Source organism: Balaenoptera acutorostrata, chromosome 4, assembly GCF_949987535.1.
Source record: "Balaenoptera acutorostrata chromosome 4, mBalAcu1.1, whole genome shotgun sequence".
NCBI classification, from domain to species: domain Eukaryota; kingdom Metazoa; phylum Chordata; class Mammalia; order Artiodactyla; family Balaenopteridae; genus Balaenoptera; species Balaenoptera acutorostrata.
In genome coordinates this window covers 143,517,592-143,543,571 of record NC_080067.1, presented here as the reverse complement: position 1 = coordinate 143,543,571, position 25,980 = coordinate 143,517,592, and the positions used below count along the sequence as shown (strand labels likewise).

Genomic DNA, 25,980 nt, shown 5'->3' with positions numbered 1-25,980 from the left:
TCCTAATTCTAGCATCCCCACCCCTGCTTGGATGTAGCACTTTCTTGACTATCGAACTATTTTGAACCGTTTGTCAAAGGAGACCATGTATCTATGCTGACATCTCCGGGGTGAGCGCTTTCAAACAGATGACTTCCTTTCCGGAGGTGTGACTAGAGCCAGAGACTCAAGAACCACTCCGGGGCCCCAGGGTCTGTGGAGTGGGATTGCTGGGCGGCTACTACTCCCTCCCATCATCGGTGGTGACCGTAAGTTAGCAAGGATACACCTTTCCTGTGGGGGACACCAGCGTGTTTGTGAGCGACGCTGATTTTATGGAAAAAACACAGTTCTTTCCCTGGCAGAACCTAAAGTCCAGTTGGTCCAGAAACTCACCCTCTTGTTTCCGTTTCTCTGGGCTCTGTTGCTGTTTTTATCTCAGCCAGGGAAATGGCAGAAAGAAGGAGGCTGGGCAGTGGAGTCACAGGCGTTTGTGCCGAGAGGGGCAGCTGGTTGATTTGGACAGGCTGGGACAGAGCCGAGGTCCCCCTCCGCCCCACCCGCTGCCAGCGGGTCCCTTTCCACCCCCCGGAGCAGGAGGGGGGGGGAGCAGGAGGAGGGGCCGCTGTGCACAGCCCTCCACTGAGGTTGGCAGCGGGGAGGACTTGGCCTGCCCTCTTATCCTGGGGTATCGCCGCTTGGGTCTGGGGAACACGGGGTTCTTTCTGAAGCAGTAAAGCTGGGATTCTTTTGGGCGTTCCTCACAGCTCGTAGCTAGTGGCATGGAGGCGACCTGAGCATCCGAAGCCAGCAGGACATAGGCAGGAATCCTGCCAGAGGGTGTGCGGTTCCTTTGCCTCGAGGTCAAGATGGAACCGTAATAAGAAGTGACAACTGGGTTTGTTATTAAAGAAACTGGGCAGAAATCACCATGTTGTGTGTGTGTGTGACTTCGGTGGTGTGGAACTGTGGGGCGGATTGTGTATGCTTAAAAACAAAACCTGGTGCAACATTTCATTTTGATTCAACCCCAAATTATTTGTTGTGAAACTTTTCCCTCCCTGCCCGAACAGTTTTTTTGTTTGTTTGTTTGTTTCCAGGGAGGATTTTTTTTTGAAATTTATTTTATTTGTTTTTTTTTTATATAGCAGGTTCTTATTAGAAAGCGGGGGGCAGGTGGTGGTGGGATGAACTGGGAGATTGGGATTGACATGTATACACTAATATGTATAAAATAACTAACCAAACAGGTATTATTGATAAGGATAGTTTTGATATTTGCAAATGTGTCGAAAACTGTATTGTCCCTTCCACCTAGGGAATTACTTTTTCGATGTTGGTTGCTTTATGAAGAAACTCAGACGAAGTCATACCGCATGATACTTACCCCTCCTTCTCTAGCCGACCACTTCATTTAGCAAACATCCGAGCGCCTGCTAAGTGTGAGACCTTGCTGTGGAAGTTTCTGGAAAACAAGAGACGATTTCTCATCTTGCTCACTCACACGCTTTATAGTTAACCAAGGGGCTTCCCAGGTGTCAGGATCTCATCTGAATCTCAAGTGGTCCTGCCAGTGGGGGGAGGGTAGGGAGGGGGTCCTTGCCCCTCAGAGGAGCAAACTGGATTGTGTAGCAGTGAAGGGTCTCATGTATTTTTCTGAGTTAATTAGCCTTCTCCAATTAAGAAAAAAAAAAATCTTTGCTTTCCTTTGTTTTAGCATAGTTATTTGGCACGGAATCTTCCCTCCCTCCCCCTTTTATCCTAGTTCTGAATCTTGAATGTACAGCGAGGCGGAAACTCCTAGTGTTCCTCTAGAATACAGCTTAAAAAATAGTTTTTAGAGATCCAAAGTAGAGAGAAACGCAGAATTCCAGGTGTGCCCTGAATCGCTTTTGACTTGTGGCTGACATGGCGTCGGGGGCGGCTGTTTTATGATACGGTACCAGCTAAAGGGCAGATGGCAGATTAAAGCAAACATTTAAAAGCTTTTATAGCTATGAAGGCTTTTAAGGGTCTTTCATATACCTCTTTCTCTCCTTTCTTTCTTCCTTTGCCCTTCACCTAAACCAGAAATTTTTGCTTCATTTTAACCGACTTCCTGTTATCAAACATAATACCTATGGCAAAGGTGACATGATGAGTTTGATGTTGAAATGCAAAAAGAAATAATACTTGGGATGTTTTCCTTTGCTGCCTTCATTTTATTCTGTGGTTTTTTTTTTTGTGGGTGGGGAGAGGCTTTTCAGCTACTGTACATGCTGTAGTTTTACTTGAATCTTGGTTGCACAAGAAAGTTTCAAAGTGGCTCTGGGGTGAATGCTTCTGGCTACAATCAAGGCAGAGACTGATAATGCACCGGGGGAAATGCAGACAAATACAACTTTGGTTGCTCTCTGCTTTTAATTGGTGTTGTCACGGTTTGGGTTTTCTCTGTGTTGCGGCTCTTGCTGGCTGACCTGGGGAGGGGGTACTGCCTTGGAGGGAGCATCTTCTCTGCAGTTTCCTTCTGGGGATAGGAAGTACCCTGTTGAGAGAGGGTGGTTTTATTTCCTCAGACTATTTATATCCACTGCTTATGCAGTCACAGATTTGTGGATGGGAAACAGGCTCTTTTGGAATAAAAAATCCTCCCGGACCAAATGCTTTTTGTCTTCTATACCAGCTCCCTAATAGCTGCCATGTGTGAGGGGGTATGGATTATGGCGTTACCTCCTGGGGAAGTCGATTGAAGCTGTCTCTAGGAAGGCTGGCAACATTCTTTAGAACAGATTTTGGTCTCCCAGGTCTAAAAAATACATCCCAGGGAATAAGCCCACACTGGTACCGGGTTTGTGGGCACAATCAAAGGCCCCTTGTGATCAGGTTCGGAGCCAAGGCCAGAATGAAATGGGCACGGTGGCGAGGCGGCCCGTGGTCACAGCAGAGCCATCGGTTCGTGGCTCTCCCGGCTGCCGAGCTGGCAGTCAGTGCAGGAATGTGGGGTTCTGAGGCCTGAATCCTGTTTGATAAGTGTTCTAGTTCAGTTTTCTGGGATGTGAATTATAGCCGGGAACTCGTTTTGTTTCCGTTCATGCTAATAATCTGAGAATGTTGCTCCGAGGGTTGTGCAGTCTTGAGAAAATGTTTATAGTATTTCAGGATTTCCAAACCGACACGCAGTTTGTGGACCCAAATGGTGTTTAATCCTCCGTCTCCCCTGCCTGAGCGGGAAGGGTTCAGCGTCCTGGTGTTCCTGTGTCAGATCTCAGCAGGGAGGCTGGGTCAGTACAGGGCGACCTTTCTTTGGCCAAGTTGGCAGCAGGAAAGCTCGGCCAAGGTTAGTGTGTCTGTCCATCAGTCACTTTCTCTTGGAGGTAAGGAGGGAATGCTGCTCACTTACTTGGCTGTGGTCCTGTTTCGGCCCCCCAGTGGCTGCCTGTGAGTAGGTGTGTCTTTCCAGGCACTGCTGTGTCACCCACAGCTTTCTAGGTCTTGTATGTTTCTAAGACATTCAGTTCTGCATGATCCCTCTGCTTGCTTTGTCAGTATTTTTCTTTCCTAAAGTGTTTTCGGGCTTTGTTTTATTAATAATATATTTAATAATATAATCATTGGAAGAAATACTGGCATGCAGACTATAATTTTGTTCTTATTAATTGTTGGAGATACTATCCCTCATAGAGAATTCTAGAGATCAAACCCCATTAGATCAATTGAGGAACATGGCTTTAAATGAAAATAATTTAGTCATTAGAATATTTGTTTTAACTGATTTTCTAGTGGCATTCAAGTCTTTACAATTTTAAGCGTAGTGAATTACTTTCACTGAAACTTTAAGAGAAAACGCTATAAGATTGCTGAATTAGGACCTTCCTTGATGGAGAGGTGTTTTCCCCATTTACCCCTGAGGATGAGAGAAAACTTAGGTTATAATACATAGACATTGCTGCTGAAAATGAAATGTACTTTCCCATTGACACATGGAGATTTACAACATCATTTTGTTGTGTCTCCTGTGTGTATGTCCAAGTGTGGCGAGGTAGGGGTTATGGGCAAAGAGAAGGATTGTGTTAGTCAGCTCCTGCATCTCCAAGATTTGAATTCGGATTCGCAATAGAATCTCTTTCAAAGGAGGAGTGCCATCCACCATCACCAGTCAGCAGGATTGCCCAGTTCTGAACGGACACGTTGCCAGGCCATTAGTCAGTATCAGTTACCACGAGTCTTTCCTGAGCCCTGAACTGTAAAAACTGTTAGTTTAAATCTACTTGACTTCTGCAGCTAAAGTAAAAGTTTGAAAAATTAAAATTAAAAGTGAATTTTCTTCTAAGAATACTTGTAAAGGTTTGCTTTTCTTTGCCATAGGAAAGTATTTGACAGTTTGTTTTCTGGTCTTTGAGGAAAAATGAATCCTACATACAGCAGGTACTAGGGAGTAACTGAATGATGGTACCACTAATGCCCCTTCCTGTTTTTAATCTCAGTAAATAAGGAAATACATCTTTTAAAAGAAAACCTCAAATTGTGGTTTCATACATTTAAAAATGATGGTTCATTTTTGTGGAGGTGCGGGGTGGTGGTGGGGGGGGGGAGTGGGGAATGTCCAGGCTCTCTCTGCCCAGAATTACCTAGATTATTACTCTAGATTGTTGCCTTCCAGAGACAACTTTGAGATATGCGATGATTTAAGTTTTTCTGTGGCTTTTCAGCCCGTAAAATGCTTTAAATGTCAAAGGTCCGTACTTTTGAAGAGTCTCCTCTTTGTGTGTATTTTCCCTTCGTGGTGATGGGATTAGGTCTGGTGTCTCAGAATGGCCAAGTGAGTTTGTCACAGAAGATGGCTTTTTTTTTTTTTTTTTTTTTTTAGAAGATGGCTTTTTAAAGGACACTGAATTCTCATCACCAAACCCCCTCTATTCTGTCTGGGGAGGGTAGATGAAATGACCTTTCACATCCTTTCCAGGGCTCTGTAGTGTTTATGCTGGTCCCAGCGAAGCAATTGGATGTGAAAAAAAAATTTTTTTTTTTAAACTTTTAAAGCAGTTCCTTTGAATGCATTCTTTTGTAAGAATTTGTGATTATTACCATTTCATCTTTATACTGGAACAATTTGAAGTCATTGATAGATACTTTTTCATAGTTAATTTAAGCATAGTGAAAGAATGTTTTGCCTTCTGCTTTATTTTATATATTTGAGACTCTCAAATTAATTTTCCTGTTAGTTTAAGAATTAACAATGCAATATATAGGAGCCTCAAATTTACAAACAAGTGGTGTTTTCAAAGTCTGTGTGCTAAATTGGCTGTTTTCAAAACATGGTCCCCGTTATTTATGTCAGTTGGGTTTTCTTATTAGTTCATATATGTCCTTATACTCCATAATGCAGTTAAACTGTGGAATGCCATCTTGTGGTACCCTTTTGGTCAGATTCTGGCTTGGTGGGTCATGAACTCAGTGGGGACACACTGAACATCTCTTTCTATTTCTCCAGTTTCTCTATTTCTCAGAATTTAACAGCTTTATTTCAGGCATTGCTCGAAAACAGCCATGCTGGAGACCTAGTAATACCGTGGTGTATATGTATCCTTATGGAGAATTAATGAATTTGCACTGGTAGGTTAATACTTTCCTTATATTTAAGAAAACATGTTTTCTTTCGTAGCAACTGTTGAACCGTGCATACAAGTAAAAGAAAATATTTTGTGGAAAATTTCAAATATACAAAAGTAAACAAAATAATGTAATGAACCCCATATGTATTCATCAGTCTGCTTCACAGTTTTCCATTCTGGTCAATCTCATTTTATCTGTTCCTACCCATGCCTCCTCCTGTATTATTTTGAAGCAAATCCCAGATCAGATCTCTCATCTGTAAATATTTCAGTATGTGTCTCTGAGATAAGAACTCTGTTTAAAAATATAAGCAGTGGGATTTCACTGTCACACCTAAAATAAAACAATTTCCTTCATATAATCTCTTAGTCAGTGTTCCAGTTATTAAATAGACATTTAAAGATGTGTTATATTATCCATGCATTGTGTATAAGCCTGTTGGTTCTTTTACAAAACAAATGCAAAAAGGAAGCAACTAGATATAAACTGTTGTAACTTTTTTGGGGACGTGATCTGTAAAGTTGATTTCTGTATGTTTTGAAGGCCATATTTTAGCTCCTGTTCTGAAAATAGCGGCAAATAACCGTTTGTAATAACATGCAAAACAGCCCTTATGAGATACGAGAGTTTGATGCCCTTTCAGAACTAAACCTGAGTTTCTTGCCCTGTCTTTTCTGTGAAGTCCCGGGTTTCTTTAGCAGGGACGGTATTGATTTTTGCTCGTATGCTTTCGGTTCGGGTTGATGTTTAGCCTTTGACCCAGCCACTTTCTTACAATAAACAGTTTGTTGATGAGAGCAGCTGCCCAGCAGATTGTTTCCAGATTGTTCTCTCCTGGCTGAGGACGGAGTGCACCTTACGAAAAAGTCGGCTTGAAGCTTGCGGCTTCTACTTCCTATGGCTGTCTGCCTTTGAAGCCAACTGTCAGCCTCTGAACATTCTTCTATTTATAGCCAGTGAGGTGGTGTGAATCTGTGGCACTGGAAATCAGGCTTCACTTACTATCGTGACTATTTTATTCCCTGAATGAATATAGCAGCCTCTTCTAGAAGTTTCTGCCATATGAGCAATTCCTGATATTACAGTAGGAATTCCCAGCATTGGGTATGTGGAAATGAGTGTACTGAGTGGTGCTGTGTAGGGAAGTAGACAGAACATGCTTTATGTTGTGTAGGAATCCATGCTCCTTGAATATTTAAAGATTTTCTACATAATTAAGGAATGAGGTAACTTTCAAACCAAGGTAAGTCTTATCTGCCTCATGTTATTATCTTGCCCTTTTAAAATAAATTTTCATATTTATCCTTTCAAAAGACTACTCCTTTTTGTTGTTGTTGTTATTCTTAATGCAAGTGACGGGTACCCTAATGATTTGGCAATTTATGTGACTCAAAGGCGCACCTTAGTTTGGATTTTTGCTGCTTCCCTAATCACCGCCCAGTTGTTACCTAGAATGGCCTGTCTGCTTGCAGCAACCTTCATTAAGGCAAGGTCGGAACTTTCGGCATCAGAGCCAACACTTTTTACTCAACTGGCCACCAGGGGCTGCTGTCAGAATGGTGCGGCTGAGCTCACCTCCCTAGAGGCAAGTTTACTTTTTCTACAACCAGTAAATTTTGTTAAGCTACCAATCCTGGTTTCAAAACTCAGGTCTCACTACACAGCCTCCAGTTACCAAGCATGCTTACGGCTGTATCCCTTCCAGCCAGCTATTACGTAGAACCTGGACCCGATTCAAGACCTAAGATTAAGATTTGTGTGTTTTTCATTCAGTGCCAATAAGCTGTTATTAATACACTGATTCCACGTATACTGAAAAACTCCATGAAACGCACTGGGGTTTGTGCTCAGGAAAGAACGTCCTGCGTTTGGACTGTTCAAGATCAGGGCCTCTGGAGCCATGGCCTGTGACAATTAAAATCGGGTTTTTGAGGGAGGTGTTCTTGCCTGAAGTGACCTTCGCTACCCTAGTGCAGGCAGCATGAAGGGTTGTGCTGATTCAGCTAAGATGTGAATGCTAGAAGGTATTCTTGGTAGTCATTTGGTTTTTCTTTTCTTTTTTTAAACAAAGGCTGCATCTTTGGTGATTCCAGGATTAACAGCAGAACAAATATATCCAGTGAATGTTGGAGCTGGCAGAGGCCTTAGAGAGCTTCTGGAGCAAATCCCTTCGTTTCTCCTCAACTTTTTATGAAAAAAAAACTAAAACCTAAGAAAGGGTGAAAGAATAGCACACAACCCCCATGTAGCCTTCACCTGGATTCACCACAGGTTAACGTTTTACCACAATTTGATAAAGAGGGTTTGTTTTTTTCAAAAGATGTGTATGCTACTGTCTTTAAGTAAAACACAAAGCACAGAACTTATTGTAAGTTATTTATGAGAGTATGAGTCTTCCACATTTTTGTTTCTAGGAGTTGGCAAGAGAGTGGCACTAGTTTCCACTTGGCCCTGGGCTCGTTTTCTTTATTTGAAGTAAAACCAGTAGCCTACTGGTTTGTAATGGTTCTGGATAGATGGTTGTCACCCTACTGGGCTGTGGGCACATCCCATCTTCACATGGGCCAGCATGTATAAAATTCTTAGAATATATCTTAAAAGTCCTAAATTTTAGAACATAAAACATCTTAGAGCCACATGCTATGAGGACAACTAGTTGATCTTTTATGTCCAACAAAGAAATTCTACCAACCCTGATCTAGGAAAATTCCACTGATGACCATGTTATGTATATAGGATTTACAATTTTTCTTTCAGTTTTCCAACCCAAGTATTGTGACTTGGAACCTTAGATCTGATCGATTACTTTTATATGAAGGTTAAAAAAATTTTTTTTTTTTTTGGTAAAATAGTGTACAAATGCTGTTGTATTATGTGAATATCTGCCTACCCCATTAAACTGTAATACAAGATCATCTGAAGGCAAGGAACATATGTTGTTAATCTTTGTATCCCTTTTCCAGTATTTTGCCTATAGTAGGCGTTTAGTAAGTGTGTTTTGTTCAAAAACTTAAAAACATTTTGGCGTTTCCCACTAAAGTATTGTGAAACGCTTCCTCCATTCCTCTGTCTGGGAGACCCGAGGGGCCTCAGGGGACAGGCCAGTAGTAAACAGCTCACCGGGCTTCAACTGGCTGCCCGGTCCAATCTAGCTGTCACCCTTTATCTAGCAGTCACCCTTTATAACGGGGGTTTCATAAACATCATGTTAAACATTTTAAAAGAATCAGCTGTTGATGTACGCAAGGAAAAGTGACAAGATGGAGCTTCAGAAAAAAGGTGGAATAGTTTTGCAGATCTGCCCTCTCCTTGTAGGACAGGTTAAGGGGACACCTTCGCTTCTCTAGACTACTGGAAAGCTTTCTGCCTTCCCTGAATCCTCCTCGTACTGGCCACCTCTCTCTTGCAGGTAACGTGTATATCTTAATCTTGGAATCCTAGAGATAACGTTAGTTTTAACTGAGCATTTTAGCATTTGGGATGAAGCACCGAATCTTGAATGTTAAAGCTGAAAGGGGGATTTGCAGTTTTCTCATTTTTTTTTTATTATTATTTTTTAATTAATTTATTTTTGGCTGCGTTGGGTCTTTGTTGCTTTGCGCGGGCTTTCTCTAGTTGTGGCGAGCGGGGGCTACTCTCCGTTGCAGTGCACGGGCTTCTCACTGCAATGGTTTCTCTTGTGGAGCACGGGCTTCAGTAGTTGTGGCACACGGGCTCAGTAGTTGTGGCTCGTGGGTTCTAGAGCGCAGGCTCTGTAGTTGTGGTGCCCGGGCTTAGCTGCTCCGCGGCATGTGGGATCTTCCTGGACCCGGGCTCGAACCCATGTTCCCTGCATTGGCAGGCGGACTCTTAACCACTGCACCACCAGGGAAGTCCCAGTTTTCTCCTTTTTAAAAATGAGGAACAGGCAGGGCCTCCCAGCTAGTCGGGAGCAGAGCTGTTGACCAGATTCTGTGCTGGCATCTCCTGCCCCCACGCTCCAGAGAGGTCAAGGCCAGGCTGCGGATGACACAGGCACTTAGTTTAGGTTGGGTGGGGCCTTCTGAAGACAAAAAGCTGAGCTCTCCAGGCCTGCTGCTCGCTCAGCATGGCGGACGCTCACATCTGTGCGTGCGCATGCGTGCGTGCGTGCGTGCGCTTGCGTGCCTGCGTGAGTGTGCGCCAGCCAGGACGTGCCCCCTCAGGGCGAGGCGCACCGGGCTGCCCCGCAAGCGTTCCCACTCGCGCGCCGGGCTCACCACCCAGCGCTTTCTTGGCTTTGCAGCCTACGCTCCCCGCTCTGGCAGGAGCCTGTTTGTGTTGGCTTCCGACAAATGGCGGGCGTTTTACACGGGCAGGCTTAATGAAGGCCCTGGAGACTTCTACGGATGTTGAACCCAAACCCACAGGCCCCGACAGTGTAAGTTAGCGCCTCTCGAGTAGGAGCGGTGGTTGAGCTCCGACCCGGAATGCCTCCCTTTCTTTTAGAGCCGGCCACGGCTGTACTTTTGGTCTCCGCCCTTGCAGAATGGATTTCATCTCTAAAATGAGCCCATTTGGCCCAGCGGAGGTGTGATGCCTATAAAACCAGCCTTGTTAGAAATGACTTACTTATTCATTACCTCTGTTTTACGGGTCCACCCCAGCCTTTTGTGGTCTTCGCTAGTTGGCAGGTAACAAAAAATGCAGTAAATCGTGGCTTTTCAAAGCCCAAGCCTGAGGGAAACCTTTACATAATAAAAAGGAATACAGTTTAACAGACATTTATTGAGTGCCTACTGTGTCCCAGGCACTGGGGACTGGAAATGACTGACAAGTTCAGCTGGGGGGTGGGCGGGGAACCTCCCATTCCTGGGGTTTAGATATCGGATGCCCTTTGTCGTAAATCCTTTGGAGGTGCGGAGTTACCATTCCAAGTTTGCTCTGATCACTATGAAAGATCAGGCAGGGTGTGTGGAAGTTCCTCTTGTTGCTGGGCACAGGTTGTGCCCCAGGGCAGAGATGTGAGAGGCAGTCACATCAGAGCGGGACCCCCCCTTCCCCTTGTGTCCTCCCTGAGCAGTTGTGTCGGGCACTGTCCACTTTACCCTGTGCCCTTGTTCTCTGCCCCTTCCCAGGCTCTGGTTACGCTGGCAGGAGGTGAGAGAGGTGGACGAATTTCCTCTCCGCCCTCTCTGCTTACAGCCCCTGTGGGTAGCTCTGTCCTCTTGCTCCTCCAGGCTTGTTGCTGGTCCAGGTGCTTCCCCATCCCTGGTCTTTAATTCTCGTACCTCTGCTCACAGTTCCTTAAGTAGCCCTTCCATTGAACTCTTGAATATGCCATCTCTTTCTGGCTGAAACCCGAGAGAGGTGAACGGTAACTCACTTAAATGATAAAAATCCGCTTATTTGTGAAAAATGTCTTCGTCTGGGCTTGCCTAAGTAGAACACAGTTGACGGTAGTAGACCCAAGCTTCAAATTTAAGTTTCTCTTGCCAAAGTTGAGAAACTTTGCCCACTACCTCTCTTCCTCCAACCCCACCCCAGCTCCGAGCCGCGTGCATCTATTTTATCACTATTTCATAGTTGTATATTGTATATTGAGTTTTTATCTTTCTTTGTGTTGCCTTAGGCATTTTGATACCAGTAAACAGGCTTTTCCTATGTTGCTTCATTTTGGGTTAGCTCCTCTTGCTGAGGACTGTGGGATAGGAATTAGAGCAAGGATTTGGGACCCAGACAGATTTGGTTTCGTGGGTTCAAATTCCAGCTCTGCAACTTACTGTCTGTGTGGTTTGGGCATCATTAACGCTGTCTTGTTCCGTTTCTTCTTCTGTAGATGGTGGTGATAATTCTGTGGAATTGCTGTGTGGGGGATGGGGTCCTGGTCTAAAGCACGAGTGTTCCACATGGAGTGAGTGTGCAATAAATGGTAGCTTTCATACCGTGGATGTAGCCTAGTGCCTGATGGAAACAGAACTTAAAATCATTTAAAAAGAGACATTGCCAGCTATTTGTCCGTCTAGGTGGAAAGTCACTTGGGGAAAGTCGTGTTGTGAGAAGTCACCTTAGTGGCTTCCCTTGGTGATTTGCAGGTAAGTCAGGGAGGTACCCTGGGAAAAGCGTAGTCAGGCCCCTTGGTCAATGTGCCGGCGGCCCCTCCACTTCCTCTATGTATGCAGGGTGGTTTGGCGGGGCTAGTGGACTGACTGCAGAGAGGACAGGGAGCCTCTGGGGAGAAAACAGCTTGAGATTTTGAGCCCCTTCTCTCTTTTTAAAGTGGAATTAATTTCATGCACAGTGTTGTGCAACCACACCACTATCTATTTCCAGAATTTTTTCATCACTCCAAACAGAAACTCTATACCCGTTAATCAATAACTTCTCATGCTCTCTCATCAGCTCCTGGTAACCTCTATTCTACTTTCTGTTTCTGTGAATTTACGTATTCTAGATATTTCACGTAAGTGGAATCATACAATATTTGTCCTTTTGAGTCTGGCTTTTTTCACTTGGCATAATGTTTTCAAGGTTCATTTATGTCATAGCATCTATCAGAACTTTATTTCTTTTTATGCTTGAATAATATTCCATTGTGTATATATACCACATTTTGTTTAACCATTCATCTGTCCGTTCATCTGTCGACTGACATGGGTTATTTCCAGCTCTTGGCTATTGTGAACAATGTTGCTCTGAACATTGGTGTTCAAGTATCTGTTTCTGTTTTCAGCTCTTTTGGGTATATACCGGGGAATCGCTGGGTTATATGTTAATTCTCTGTTTCACTTTTTTGAGGAACTGCCAAATAGAACCCCTTGTATTTTTGAGAGTTAGCGTCACCAGACTCACTCTGATGAATTAATATGGACCTAACTGGAAAGAAACATCATCAAGGGCCCCATGGGAGATCTTGCTGGCTTGGTGCCAGACTTGATACCAGGGCCAGCATGGGTGGTCTCAATCCCAGATGCCTAGGAGCAGAAGAGGTGGTACACAAGAGTCCAGCGGGAGAGTCTGTCCCCATATAATGAGGGTAGTGCTTCTTGGCCCAGCCAGTTATTGCCATGTGGGAAAGAGTTTCTGTTTCTTCAAAAGAAGCAGGATGTGAAATGTCCTGATTATTAAGTGTTAGCAACTAGTTCAAAATGGGTGGGCCAAGTAAAACATTCCTCTGGGTTCATTTTGGCCCTTGCGTATCTGTCGGTGACAATTGACCTGGATATTTGTGGGGATGGACTGCTTTCCGCAGTGTGTCGTCACTGAAGCTAGAAGCCCCTCTAGGTCCATTCATTCTGGGGTGAGAGTGCTTGGGATCAATGGCTGAGCGTATTTGGGGAAGCAGGAAGGCAGGGGCCTTGGGAATCCAAGCTGGGATGCAGTACCATCCGAGGAGGAATCTGGACAAGTTAGGCAAGGGCTGATCAGACTGCAGTGGGTCCATTGGAACTGAGACAGGAGTGTCTGCATGGGGAGCCAATCAGGACACACTCATCTCAGGCCCTGCCTGAGGCTTTTCTCTGCTTGGTTCTGGCACTCAGGATGGAAGTTCACCCTGAAGGTTGCCACGTGAACAATCCCTGCCTTGAATGAGGTCAGGAGCAAAAACGGTCCTGCTCTTTCAGGAGCGTCATCTTTTGATTATAAAGATCTGCTGTGCTGTGTGCGTTCATCACTTGTGTGAAGACACTGAGTGAATGTGAAATTGGCTGTGAATATTTTGTTTGTAAAATACCAGTAGTAAGAATTTTTTTTTTTGGTATAAATTTTCATATAAATTCTTCTACTCCTGTTTCCTCTCATATTTAACTGAGAATGAAAACACCCATAAAAAGAGCTTGTATTCTATGTTTTTGTAGATTCATTTTCTGATTTACCCACTTGTAAACTTATAATGTTGCCTAGCAACTTATAATGTTATGACTGAAGCGCAACTAATCTGATTATTTACAATGTGGCAAATGTGTCTCTGAGATAGAAAACCTTTAAAAGTTACGATCAATTATTTGGTGTTTCTTGGGAAAAGGAGCACCAAAACACAAACAGCGTTGGTAATAAATATTTTGAATCCATTGCTGAATCAGAGGTATGGCTATGTTTCACCCATTGAATCTTGTTTAGATGGATAAAATTTAGCAAATAAGACAAGTGATGGGGTGGAATGGCTCTAATGTGTCTGGGCATTGCATACTGTACATCTCTGTACATCTGCTACACTCCCCGTATGACATGTTAACTAACCACGGAGTAGCCACTTGTGTGTATTTGCACTAAATATAAATTTAAGCATTCATTTCTTCAGAAGTAGGGACACTGGTGTTCTTTTTGGACATGAGTGAATATAGAGTCTCCTGGACTTCAGTCATTGTTCAGTGTTGCACAAGATTGTTGCTATTTGCTTTAAAAAATCAACTTTGGGATGACGTATTCAAGAAAATGCTCTTATTTATGTGTAGGGTTTGATAAACATATACGCTGGAGTAACCGTCTTTGCTATCAAGATAGAAACCATTTGCAGAATCCCACAAAATTCTCTTACTCTGTTTCTCATTCAGTCCTCATCCACTCTCCCACCCCCATGCTCATCCTTGGGCAATCACTGATCTGCTTTCTATCATTATAGATTAGATTGGTCTTTTCCGGAACTTCATCTAAATTGAATCATGCAGTACATACTCTTCTGTCTTTTTAAATTTTATTTATTAAATTAAAAAATTTTTTTATTTTAATCAGCCTTATGTTTTTGAGATTCATTCATTTTGTTGCCTGTATGAGTAGTTAATTCCTTTTTTATTGCCAAGAGTGTTCCACTGTATAGATATGCCATAACTTACCTATTCTTCTGTTAGTGGGCAGTGGGTCGTTTGCATTTTTTGGATATTATGAGTAAAGTTTCTACCACCATTCGTGTATAAGTCTTTGTTTGGATGTGTGTTTTCATTTCTCTTGGTTAAATACCTAGGAATAGAATTTCTGGGTCATGTGGCAAGTGTATGTTTAGTTTGATAAGAAACTGCCAAACTGTTTTCCAGAATTGTTGTACCATTTTATGTTCCCACCAGTAATGTATGAGAGCTCCAGTTACTTCACATCTTTGCCAACACTAGATATTGTCAGAATTTAGAAATTTGTTTTTCTCTTTCTGGCTTACTTCACTCTGTATGACAGACTCATACAGAGTGAAGTAAGCCAGAAAGAGAAAAACTAATATCGTATATTAACGCATATATGTGGAATCTAGAAACATGGTACAGATGAAGCCGTTTGCAAGGCAGAAATAGAGACACAGATGTAAAGAACAAACGTATGGACGTATGGGGGGAAAGTGGGGAGGGGGGTGGGAGTGGGGGTGGGATGAATTGGGAGGTTGGGATTGGCATATATACACTAATATGTATAAAATAGATAACTAATAAGAACCTGCTGTATAAAAAAATAAATTAATTAAATTAAATTTTAAAAAAAGAATTAAAAAACTTAACCATTCTAACGGGTGTGTAGCAGTATCTCATTGTGGTTTTAATTTGTATTTCCCTGGTGACAAATGATGTTGAGCACTTTTCGTGTGCTTATTGGCAATCTGATGTTTTCTTTTGGCCAAATCTTCTTGCTGATGTTCTAAGTTGAATTGTTTTCTTATAATTATGTTTTAAGAGTTTTTTTTTTCCTTCATTCTGGATACAAGTCCTTTGTCCGAAATGTGTATTAAGAATAGTTTCTCTCAGTTTGTTGTCTTTTCATTTTTCTTAACATTAACCCTTGACGAGCAGCAGTTCTTAGAGTTCTTAATTTTTATAATGTCCAGCTTATCATTTTTTTAAATTTGATGGTTCATGCTTCTTTTGTTGTATCTGAGAAGAGATTTACCTATCCTAAGATCAGAAAGTTTTTTCTCCTGTATTTTATTTTAGAAGTTTTATATTTTTACATTTAGGTCTGTGATTCATTTCAAGTTACTTTTGGTATACATGTAAGGGTCAAGGTGTTTTTTTTTTTTGCGTATATGTGTCCCATTGTTTCAGCACCGTGTACTGAAAAGATGATTCTTTTTCAGGTGAATTACCTTGTTGAAAATCAATTGAACATATATGTGTGGCACTATTTTTGGACTCTATTCTGTTTTTAGAAATATATGTCTGTCTGTAAGGAAATACCATACTGTCTTGATTCCTGCAGCTTTATAATAAATCTTGAAGTCAGATAAGGTAAATCTTCCAACTTTTTTCTTCCCAAAATTGTTTTGGGCATTCTAGGCCTATTCTATATCTATGTAAGTTTTAGAAGTAGCTTGCTAGGATTTTGATTGGAATTGCATCGATTCCATAGATCAGTTTGGAGAAGAGTTGACGTCAATAATATTGAGTGTTCTGATCCATGAACATGGTATATCTCTTCAATTATTTAGGACTTCTTTAATTTTAAATTCAGTAGTGTTTGTAGTTTTCAGTGTACAGTTCTGGCACATACTTTCTTTAATTTATTCCTAAATGTTTCAGATCTATTGATGCCATTGAAAATGGTATTTAAAAAAATTCAGACTCCAGATATTCATGGCTAGAAATAAACCCAGTTTTTGTATATTGACCTTGTATTTTGCAACCTTGCTAAAAGTACTAGTTCTAGTACTTTTTTGGTGGATTCCTTGGGGTTTTCATGTTGTGTGCAACATGTCCCAATAGGAAACAAAGGCACATTCACTTTCCTTGAGAATAGCTAGTGTTTCCCTAGTGCTATGGCTGGTTCAAAGGGGCCAACATTTATGTGACTATAAAATGTTGTTTTTGGTTCCACCTAAATTGTATTTAATTAGCCTGAAATCTTAGAGAAAGGTAAATACTAAATTCTTGAAGTTCAAATGTTAAGAAAATAACATTAATTAGAAGGTTTTAATGAATTTCATTGGAGCGGAATTTGATAGCAGTTGTTTTATTTTCAACAGGACTGATTTGACTTTAATGATTTCATATTTCTTTTTGATGCTATGTATCCATTTCAAGGCCATCTCTTAGCATTGCCTTTTCTGGGTTTTCCCTCTTGATAGATCTATTTATGTTTCTTACTTGTGGGATGTTTTTGGTAAGGAATTTTTTTTTTTTTTTTAAATAAATTTATTTATTTATTTATTTTTGGCTGTGTTGGGTCTTCGTTTCTGTGCGAGGGCTTTCTCTAGTTGCGGCAAGTGGGGGCCACCCTTCATCGCGGTGCACGGGCCTCTCACTGTCACGGCCTCTCCTGTTGTGGAGCACAGGCTCCAGACGCACAGGCTCAGTAATTGTGGCTCACGGGCCTAGTTGCTCTGCGGCATGTGGGATCTTCCCAGACCAGGTCTCGAACCCGTGTCCCCTGCATTGGCAGGCAGATTCTCAACCACTGCGCCACCAGGGAAGCCCCGGTAAGGAATTTAATATGCATTTATATGATGAATGCTTATTAAGCATGCAGCATTTGCCAGACTTGGTACCAGGTGCCATGGATACAGTGGGAGCCAGACAGAAACATGCATTTGCTGTCTTTATGGAGCTTACATTCTAGCAAGACAGTGGGACATTGAGTAAATGATTATACAAACTATGGAATTACAATTTGAAAAGTGCTATAAAGTCACTAAGTTTATGAAAGAGAGTCCTAACTTAGACTGGGACAGGCTGTGGGTCGGAAAAATCTTCCCTAAAGCAGTGACATTTTTGCATGCTCCGATAGTTGTGTTTATAGAGTTAGGTAGACTTGGGAGTAGGGGGTTGGTAATAATACTTATGCCAGCCCATTTGCCTTGATATATATGCTCCAAACTTTTTTCTTCAATAGCATTTCTACACTGCCTTAGTGGTCATTGGTAGAGTTAAACCAAGAATCATGAATTAATTCCTTTTCCTTTTATGAGTTAGCAGCTAATTCTGTAGCTCTGAAGTCATCATTGTAACTTAAGTCCATTTGAGAGGACATGCCAGGCAGATTTGCATCAAACAGGTAGTAATTTTGATAGTTCTTGTGACCAGAATTTTATTCTTCTGTCTTGGGATAATGGGGATGGGCGACCCATGTGTATTCGGTTTTACTTGACTGCTTAAAGTTGCATTTGACTATAGTGAATATAAATATTTAGGAGAATTATAGGTGGTATACAGTTATATTTCTTAATAAGTTCCATGCCTTGTTTTATATCTTTTTAGATTCTCTTTTTTTCTGAATAACTTACTTGGCTCTGATTAAGTCCTAAAAGATTATATGAAAGAAGTATTAAAAAAAAAACCACCTCATATACCTTGCTTACATCAATTTTAATTTATTTTGCATATTTGTGCATCTTGATTTGCTTTCAGAAACAATTTATTAGATGAATGATATATAGATAGCCAGTTGGATAATTTGCTCCATAGGAAATTCCCTGCTTTATTCCTGTCTGAAATGTCTATCTGGTGCTAGCTGTTTCTTTTTGGTTTTATCTTGATTTTCATCAACTTTGAATGGGGGATTCACATTGCCTACGCCTGCTGAATAACTGTTTAACTCTCTGCTTGAGTTAATGAAAACTGAAGTTAGTTAAGAAGTGTTTATTGTTCAGATTATTTCCCCCTCTTTTTTTATGATTTAACCTATTCACTGATGTATCTTTAGCCTGTGCAGTGCCCTTGTGAAATCCAGCTGTTCTGGGGAATGTGATGAAGGAAATTCAGATTTGTTTGCTTTATACTTTAAGGGCATTGACTAAAGTTTAAGGAGCAGAGTTGGTTATAACTAATGGCCAGGTTTGAGGTTTGGGGGTGTCTTAGTCAATACAGGCTGCTAAAACAGGATCTCATAGACTGGGCAGCTTATAAACAACAGACATTTATTTGTCATACTTTTGGTGGCTGGAGGTCTGAGATCAATGCACCAGCATGGTTGTTCTGGTGAGGGCCCTCTCCCAGGTTGCAGACAAACATCTTTTTGCTATGTCCTCACTTGGTGGAGCGGGTGAGGGATCTCTCTGGGATTACCTTTTTTAAAAAAAATTTATTTATTTATTTATTTATGGCTGTGTTGCGTCTTCGTTGCTGCACGCGGGCTTTCTCTAGTTGCAGCGAGCGGGGGCTACTCTTCGTTGTGGCGCGTGGGCTTCTCATTGCAGTGGCTTCTCTTGTTGCAGAGCACGGGATTCAGTAGTTGTGGCTCGCGGGCTCCAGAGCGCAGGCTCAGTAGTTGTGGCGCACGGGCTTAGTTGCTCCACAGCATGTGGGATCTTCCCGGACCAGGGCTTGAACCCATGTCCCCTGCATTGGCAGGCGGATTCTTAACCACTGCACCACCAGGGAAGTCCTGGGATTGCTTTTTTAAAGGTTCTATCCCATTCATGAGGGCTCCACCCTCATGACCTAATCACACCCAAAGGCCCCACCTCCAAATACCATCACCTTGGGGATTAATTAGAATTTCAACATATGAATTTTTTTGGGATACAAACATTCAGCACATAATAGGGGGTTACTTTTGTAATTTATTCATTTTTATTCTTCCTCCAGTAGAGTGTATATTAAAGAATTAATGGTGAACAAGGAATATTCCATTAAAAATTTTTCTTGGTTCTTTGTGCAGAGATGGAAAGTTAGTGCTGTAACTCCTGGTGGCCCACTTCCGCTTGACCTCTTCCAATGACTTTTCTGGTGCTCGTTCAAGCAGGATCACTCCTGTGCCTGTCTCATACAGCATGTAGCTGTGCATGGCTGCATAAAAGCAGAAAATCATGCCGACTGCTCACTCTGAATTCAGAAGCACTAACCTTAGATGAACCTTGAATGCTTCTGGTTGCGCATACAATTTTCCCTGCTTCCTTCATTTTCTCACTCTCCCTTCTCAAACCTCCAGCACCTCCTTCCTCCTTTTCACTCTTGGCTGAGCCTCTTTCTTCCTATTTATAGAGAAAATAGAAGGAATCAGAAGATGATATCACCAGCACCCAGCGCCAGGACTCCCAACTGTGGGTGGCTTTGGAGCAGGGTGGTGGCAGTGTAGATCAGTTCCCAGGGCTGGCTGTGTAGCCAGCAAGGGGTGAGGGAGGGCTGCGATCCAGTGGGGAAGCTGGGCTGGTGTCCCCAGAGGTGATGCGAGTCCTGCCCATCCCAATGGATAAAGGGCTCTGCTTTCAAGGCCGACCTCTCAGCTTGATCATTAGGACCCACCCCTTACCTGTTTACCTGTTTTCTTTTCTCCATAGGACCATTCACATTGTCATAAAAAAAAAAAAATCATGCCGTTATTTCTCTCATTTAATAACCAAACAAAACCTGTTTGACCTCATTCCTCCCTGTAGCCACTGTCCCATTCTTCTTTTTCCTTTAAAGGAAATTCCTTGGCAGAGTTTTGTCCTGGGGTCTACAGTTTCTCTCCCTCCCCAGACAGGCTGTTGGTTACTTCTCAGTCCTCTTTTTACTGCCCTATCATCCTCTTCTGCCTTCTTGCTGACTGCAGAAGTGGACTCCAGGACTGCCAGGACACTCTGCGCCAGCACGTGCGTGCATGTGCACGCGCGCGCACGCACACACACACACACACACACTTGAAGATTCTTGTGCTGTAATATGTCTCACCCTCTGGGTTTCTTCTGATCACTTCCTTTGAAGCCATTTAACTTGCTCCTCTAACCTCTGTATTTTCTGCAAATTGGAAGTGAGTTTTAAAGTTTCATTAATAGAATTTAGTTAAATGGCGTTTCCTCTTTGAAGCTGCTTCTCTTAGGCACGTGGCGCTTTGGGACAGACCCCTGATATTAGCAGAAGGACTCATCTCCTCTTTGGAAGTGCCTGGCATTTGCATGAAGGTGGCCCAGGAGTCCAGATCAGCATTTACTGTGACTGACAGATTTTAATATGTTCTGCGCTGGCCTCTCAGGATGCTGACACCCCCAGCCCCCTGATGCTCCACCCCAGGGGGAGGCCCCTGGGGCTTCCGGGGTCCAAGAGGAAGTTGCAGCCTCTTGGGAGGGTGGGTAGAGAGCTCTGTACTAGGTTAGATAGTATCTCCTGTAGTTCTGCCCTCCCCTCCTTGGACCTGCATTTGGGGCAAAGAGAAAAGCCTCTTTGGGTACCCCGTTACTTTCACTGTTGGTAACCCGTCAGTGGCGGGTGATGGTCAACTTGTCTATGAGAGGAGGTGGAGGTCCTGCGGAGGCTGAGAGCGAATCCTCTAGTATCTTAGTACTTTGTCTTCTGTGACTTTTCACCTAGGTTTTTATTCCCCAGATGAGATAATGAATTTCCTTGAGGGTGGAAGTATAAAGTTGTAAATTTTCTGTAAAATTCATAGAGGACTGGAGAATCACTAATGAACTCTAGAACTGGAGAGGACTTTTGAGAATTTACGATATAGTTAGTGTAGGATAGAAATGTACTTATTTCCCTGGATCTTGGTTTCTGAATAGTTTATTTTTATAATATAGGTATACTTAGTTACTTACTGTCTATTGTATAATAGTTTATATGTTCAGACTATGTTAATCTAGCTTTTATTGGTCATGAATTAGGACATTCTTATATTACCAAAATGGCATTTTAAGGAAAAGCTACCATCATCTAACATAATGCCAAATTGTGACCTTTCCATTTCTTTCTTTATGATACAGGAAATCCGGGATCCTCTTATGCAGTGGCTGGGGAAACATGTGGATGCTGAAGGAGTAATAAAATCTAGCAAGCTCTCCCTTAAATTCGTTTCATCCTACACATCTGAAATAGAAATCACCCCGTCTGCTATACCTGTGGTGACTGACATAGAGACCTTCTCATCAGAAAATTTTAACTTTGAGATCTACCAGCAAAATTTGCAGACAAAGAAACTTGGAAAAGTAATTCTGTTTGCTGAAGTGACACCCACCACAATGAATCTTCTGGACGGGTAAGTTCTGGCCAGGCTGGCTTCTATGCCTGCTTGGAGGAATCCAGTTATGTTGATCGTTCTCTCTAACCAGTGCTGGGTGAGAGGGATAGAGATTTAGAACGATAACTCTTAATAAAGCACTAGCAAGATGGGAGTACCCTGTCCTAGAGGAGTTAAAATGTAGGAAAAGAAAGTAAAGTTCTTTGGTCAAAGATTTGTGTTTTAAAGAATGGGGGATTTTTGTGCCTTGTGACTCTCTTCCTTTAATCTGGCCTTTCAGAATGTCTTTGGAAAAAAGAACATTATGAAAAAAGATGTTTAACAGGTGGCACGGGTGTTCATGTTACCGCTTTACATTTGTGTTGTTATAATCAGTGTTAAGATGTTATAACCAGTTTAAGATGTTTTGCAGGAGCATTAGGATAGCAAATTTGAACGACATGTAAGCTGTGTTAAATTAAATAAATTAGAGCTTTGTACTTTGAAAACCTGTTTTGGTATGTTCCTATCCAATGCATTTTTAAAGCACTCTGTAATCCCATTTGGATGTTCAAAATTTACTCTTATTCCAACTTTTCCTTTTTATTCCTTCTGTTTCATGGACTTTGATTAAAGGTTTAAAAATGGAAAACAGATGAAAGGAATTTTTAAACTCCAAATTAGTCAGTATTAGGTAATACTCTTATGTTGAGATAGATAGTTTAAAAAATAGGGTTATAGAGGGAGTGAATAAGAAAAGCATCTTCCTTCAACATGGGACTAATATTTAAGGAAGGTAAGACTTCACCCCCCAGCCCCTCATTCAGTTTCTAGGCACTTTCACCTGTGGGACTGCACAATTAGACAGATACATAATTCAACATATGGAACGTGTGGAAATATTTTGGCTTTTCTTCTTAACAGTAATTTCTGGATTTGCTAGTATGTTGATATAAACTGATGAGATCATTTTAGGATTTGATGACTGTCATACTCAAAGTCATGGAAATGGCAATTTTAGTGTATGTATAGGATGTAGAAAAAGCATTAATATTATGGGGGAATTAGCAGAGTGAGGAGGTGAAGTAAGAAGGGAAATATGAACAATGGTAGTGAACGGTTCTTGTTGCCCGAGTTGTTTTGTGTTGTCATAGGTACTTTTTTTTTTTTCAGTGTTCCCATCCTCTCCTACCTCTACTCCCCTCCCCCTGCCAATCCCTTGAATCCCTGTAGAGAAGAAAACACCTGTATTCGTATGGAGCAGGTATTACTTGCTTGTACAAATTCTGTGATAATCTTTTGTTACTGCAGCGAACTATATTATATCGAAAAGGTGACCCATTATAGTCATATTTTCCAAATAAAAAATCAGACACAATATTTAACAAAAGATTTTGGGAGGTGAAATTCAGATGGAAAAACGTTGGCACTTCCAGACCATTTTGGCTGTTTTTGTGGACAACAGCGAAGAATATTTTGTGTTGGGGAAATCTTGAAACTTTGAGATTATCGCTATTGAGTTTGGGCAGTGTATTACCAAGAGGGCTGTGAGTGTCTTGCTATGGTGGGTAGACCGAGGCTCCTGTGTAATCATATGGTTGGGTTTCCTTATACCCTGGTGAGGCTGAGTTTTAGAATGGAAAATAAATGCCGTGTAAATAACAGTTTTACTACCCTTGAATATCTGTAAGTTCATTTTTTTTTTTTTTTTTATAAATTTATTTATTTATTTATTTAATTTTTGGCTGCGTTGGGTCTTTGTTGCTGCGCGCGGGCTTTCTCTAGTTGTGGCGAGCGGGGGCTACTCTTCGTTGTGGTGTGTGGGCTTCTCATTGTGGTGGCTTCTCTTGTGGTGGAACATGGGCTCTAGGTGCACGGGCTTCAGAAGTTACAGCACGCGGGCTCAGTAGTTGTGGCTTGAAGGCTCTAGAGCGCAGGCTCAGTAGTTGTGGCGCACGGGCTTAGTTGCTCCGCAGCATGTGGTATCTTCCTGGACCAGGGCTCGAACCCGTATACCCTGCATTGGCAGGCAGATTCCTAACCACTGAGCCACCAGGGAAGTCCTGTAAGTTCATTTTTGATACTGAACTTTTTTTAAAAGATGAAAATTCCACCTTAAGCAACTTGGGTCTGTAAAAGTGTGCTTGAGCTCGACAGTGGTGGAGTTGGGAAACTTCTGTAAGGTTAAAGGTTGTTATTTTTACAAAAGAGAAACATTTCAGCTTTTCCAAAGAGCATTTAGGACTCTTTGTTTCTTTTCTTGTCTGGTCTCCACAGTGTGGATGGTAAAATGGCTCTGATGATTACTGATGAAGCTCTGCTTCGCACAGAGCAGATGTTGAATAAGCAGTCGTCTTTCACCATGACTTATCATAGATGTCCTCTTCCACTGCACATGTGGGTTCCTGCCTAACACTGAGAGAAAGGTACTCACTGCAGCCTACTGAGTCAGCGAGGCTGGTGAGAGGTTCCTGGGCGGCTGTAGCCTTTTTTAGAAGGAACTTGAAGAGGTCACCTTGGTGTCAAAAGCTCCCAAAATTGTCCACAAAGGGGTAATGAGATAGGTAAATGAAACATATTGATTATTATTTTCTAAGAGGAAGAGTGAAGACATTTCTACAGCTAACATTATATTTGATCCTACAAATGAGCTACTTTTATGGAAACAGGGTATATTGTTGTGGTTATAACAACAATAATAGTAGCTAACAGGTATTGAAAGCTTTTATGTTCCACACACTGCTTTTATGTACTTTATATGTATCGACTAATTTCATACATCACACCAGTGTGTAGAATGCTAGGTAACACAATTTATTGTATGTGGAATTGTTCCTATTTCTGATAAACACTGACATTTTCAGTTTTCAGAGCTTTTCCTATAATGATACAGCTTCTAACAGACACGTGGTCTACCTCCCAAGCTACGGAAGGCCAGGCCTCGATTGAATGCTTTGCTGCTGCATGACAGTGTTCATTAGCGGTGAACCTGTGAGACCCATGTCCTTGCCAACTGCCCCCGCCCAGATCCCCTCTGTACTTTTAGGCCTGTTCTTGTGACAAGCACAAGATCTAAGCCCTAGCACATCCCATTCAGGTACCAGTTTCTAGGTCAGTTGGGATTAGGTTCAGCTGTGTGAGACAGTGATCCCCCAAATTAAAGTGGCTTAAACAGGATTGAAGTTTTTTCCTGTATATGAGATGGACTGAGATGGACAGCCTAGGGCCGAGTGTGGCTCACAGTGTCCAGGACCCAGTTGAGTTGCTCTGTCACCCTCAGCAAGTGGTCCAAGAGGTGACCCACTCATTTATATTCTCTCTCATTTTAGCCGGTAAGCAGGACAGGGGACAGTAGCGTGTGCCCCCATTCTTTTTTTTTTTTTAATATTTTTAAAAAATTTATTTATTTTTTATTTATTTTTGGCCGCATTGGGTCTTTGTTGCTGCACATGGGCTTTCTCTAGTTGCGGTGAGCAGGGGCTACTCTTCGTTGTGGAGCGCTGGCTTCTCACTGCAGTGGCTTCTCTTGTTATGGAGCACGGGCTCAAGGCACGGGCTTCAGTAGTTGTGGCACCCAGGCTCAGTAGTTGTGGCTCTCGGGCTCTAGAGCGCAGGCTCAGTAGTTGTGGTGCACGGGCTTAGTTGCTGCGCGGCATGTGGGATCTTCCCGGACCAGGGCTCGGACCCGTGTCCCCTGCATTGGCAGGAGGATTCTTAACCACTTTGCCACCAGGGAAGCCCGCCCCATTCTTTACGGACTTTTTCAGAAGTTGCTCATGATATTTTTGTTTATATCCCAGGGCTAGAACCTGGTCACATGACCATATTAACCTACAAAGAAGGCTACGAAATAACTGTGGTCTTTATACTTGGCACCCATGAATCCACTGAATATTAGGTTTCTATGACCAAGGAGGAGAGGAGGTAGGTAGTAGAGGAAACTTAGAAGTCTTTGAAACAAGCATGTACTTTCTGTTTGTTGGACTTCTAAAAAAATAGCAGGAGGCCTTTAGGTAGCATATACATTATGATGGCCCCAGTGCTTGCAAAATTTAAAATCATAGGTGGAAATAATTATTTGACAGGTAACTCTGGTTTTATTTCACTGCTTGTTCAGTGCCATTACAGGTATTTTTCTTGTGTTATTATACATCCAGGAGGATTTGGAAGTTTTTCTTTTAACAAATCATTGAAGGATATATTTTCTTCTTTGACCTGTGACAAACCCAGCGTAAACTACTGTGGCACTGAGGTGGCACTGGAAGCTTTCATTTGATCTCTGGATGAGGGAGCGCGCTGGTCTTGAAGCCATGAACCACCACTACCATCACCTCCTGCCCCACCCTGTGAATTTTAAAGCTATGGTAGTGGTTCTGTGGAGGAGAAAGAGCTCTGGGGAGGAGGAGGAGTGGCGCAGGGAAGTATGGGAGTTGCTTGCCGATTACGTCGGGGTACTGTGGACGCCCCCCCCAGAAATAAAACGCAAAAACCACGTGAATGAGTGATGTTTCCCCGATAGTCTGACTTGGCTGTGCCACCCAACCAAGTCTGATTGGAAGAGGTAATTTTACCCTGTATCCCGCATCCCAGTCCTTTCTTCTGACACATATTTCTGACCATGAA

General features: G+C 42.3%; 1 protein-coding gene across 2 annotated transcripts in view; it reads left to right on the top strand.

The window, feature by feature from the left end:
- The window catches only part of HLCS (holocarboxylase synthetase), a 196,586-nt gene that overhangs the window by 34,459 nt on the left and 136,147 nt on the right, over positions 1–25,980 (top strand). For both annotated transcript variants that reach the window (XM_057545542.1, XM_057545543.1), the window contains exon 6: positions 21,125–21,396. In XM_057545542.1, the coding sequence (XP_057401525.1) occupies positions 21,125–21,396 (272 nt within the window). The remainder of the gene's footprint in view (positions 1–21,124; positions 21,397–25,980) is intronic.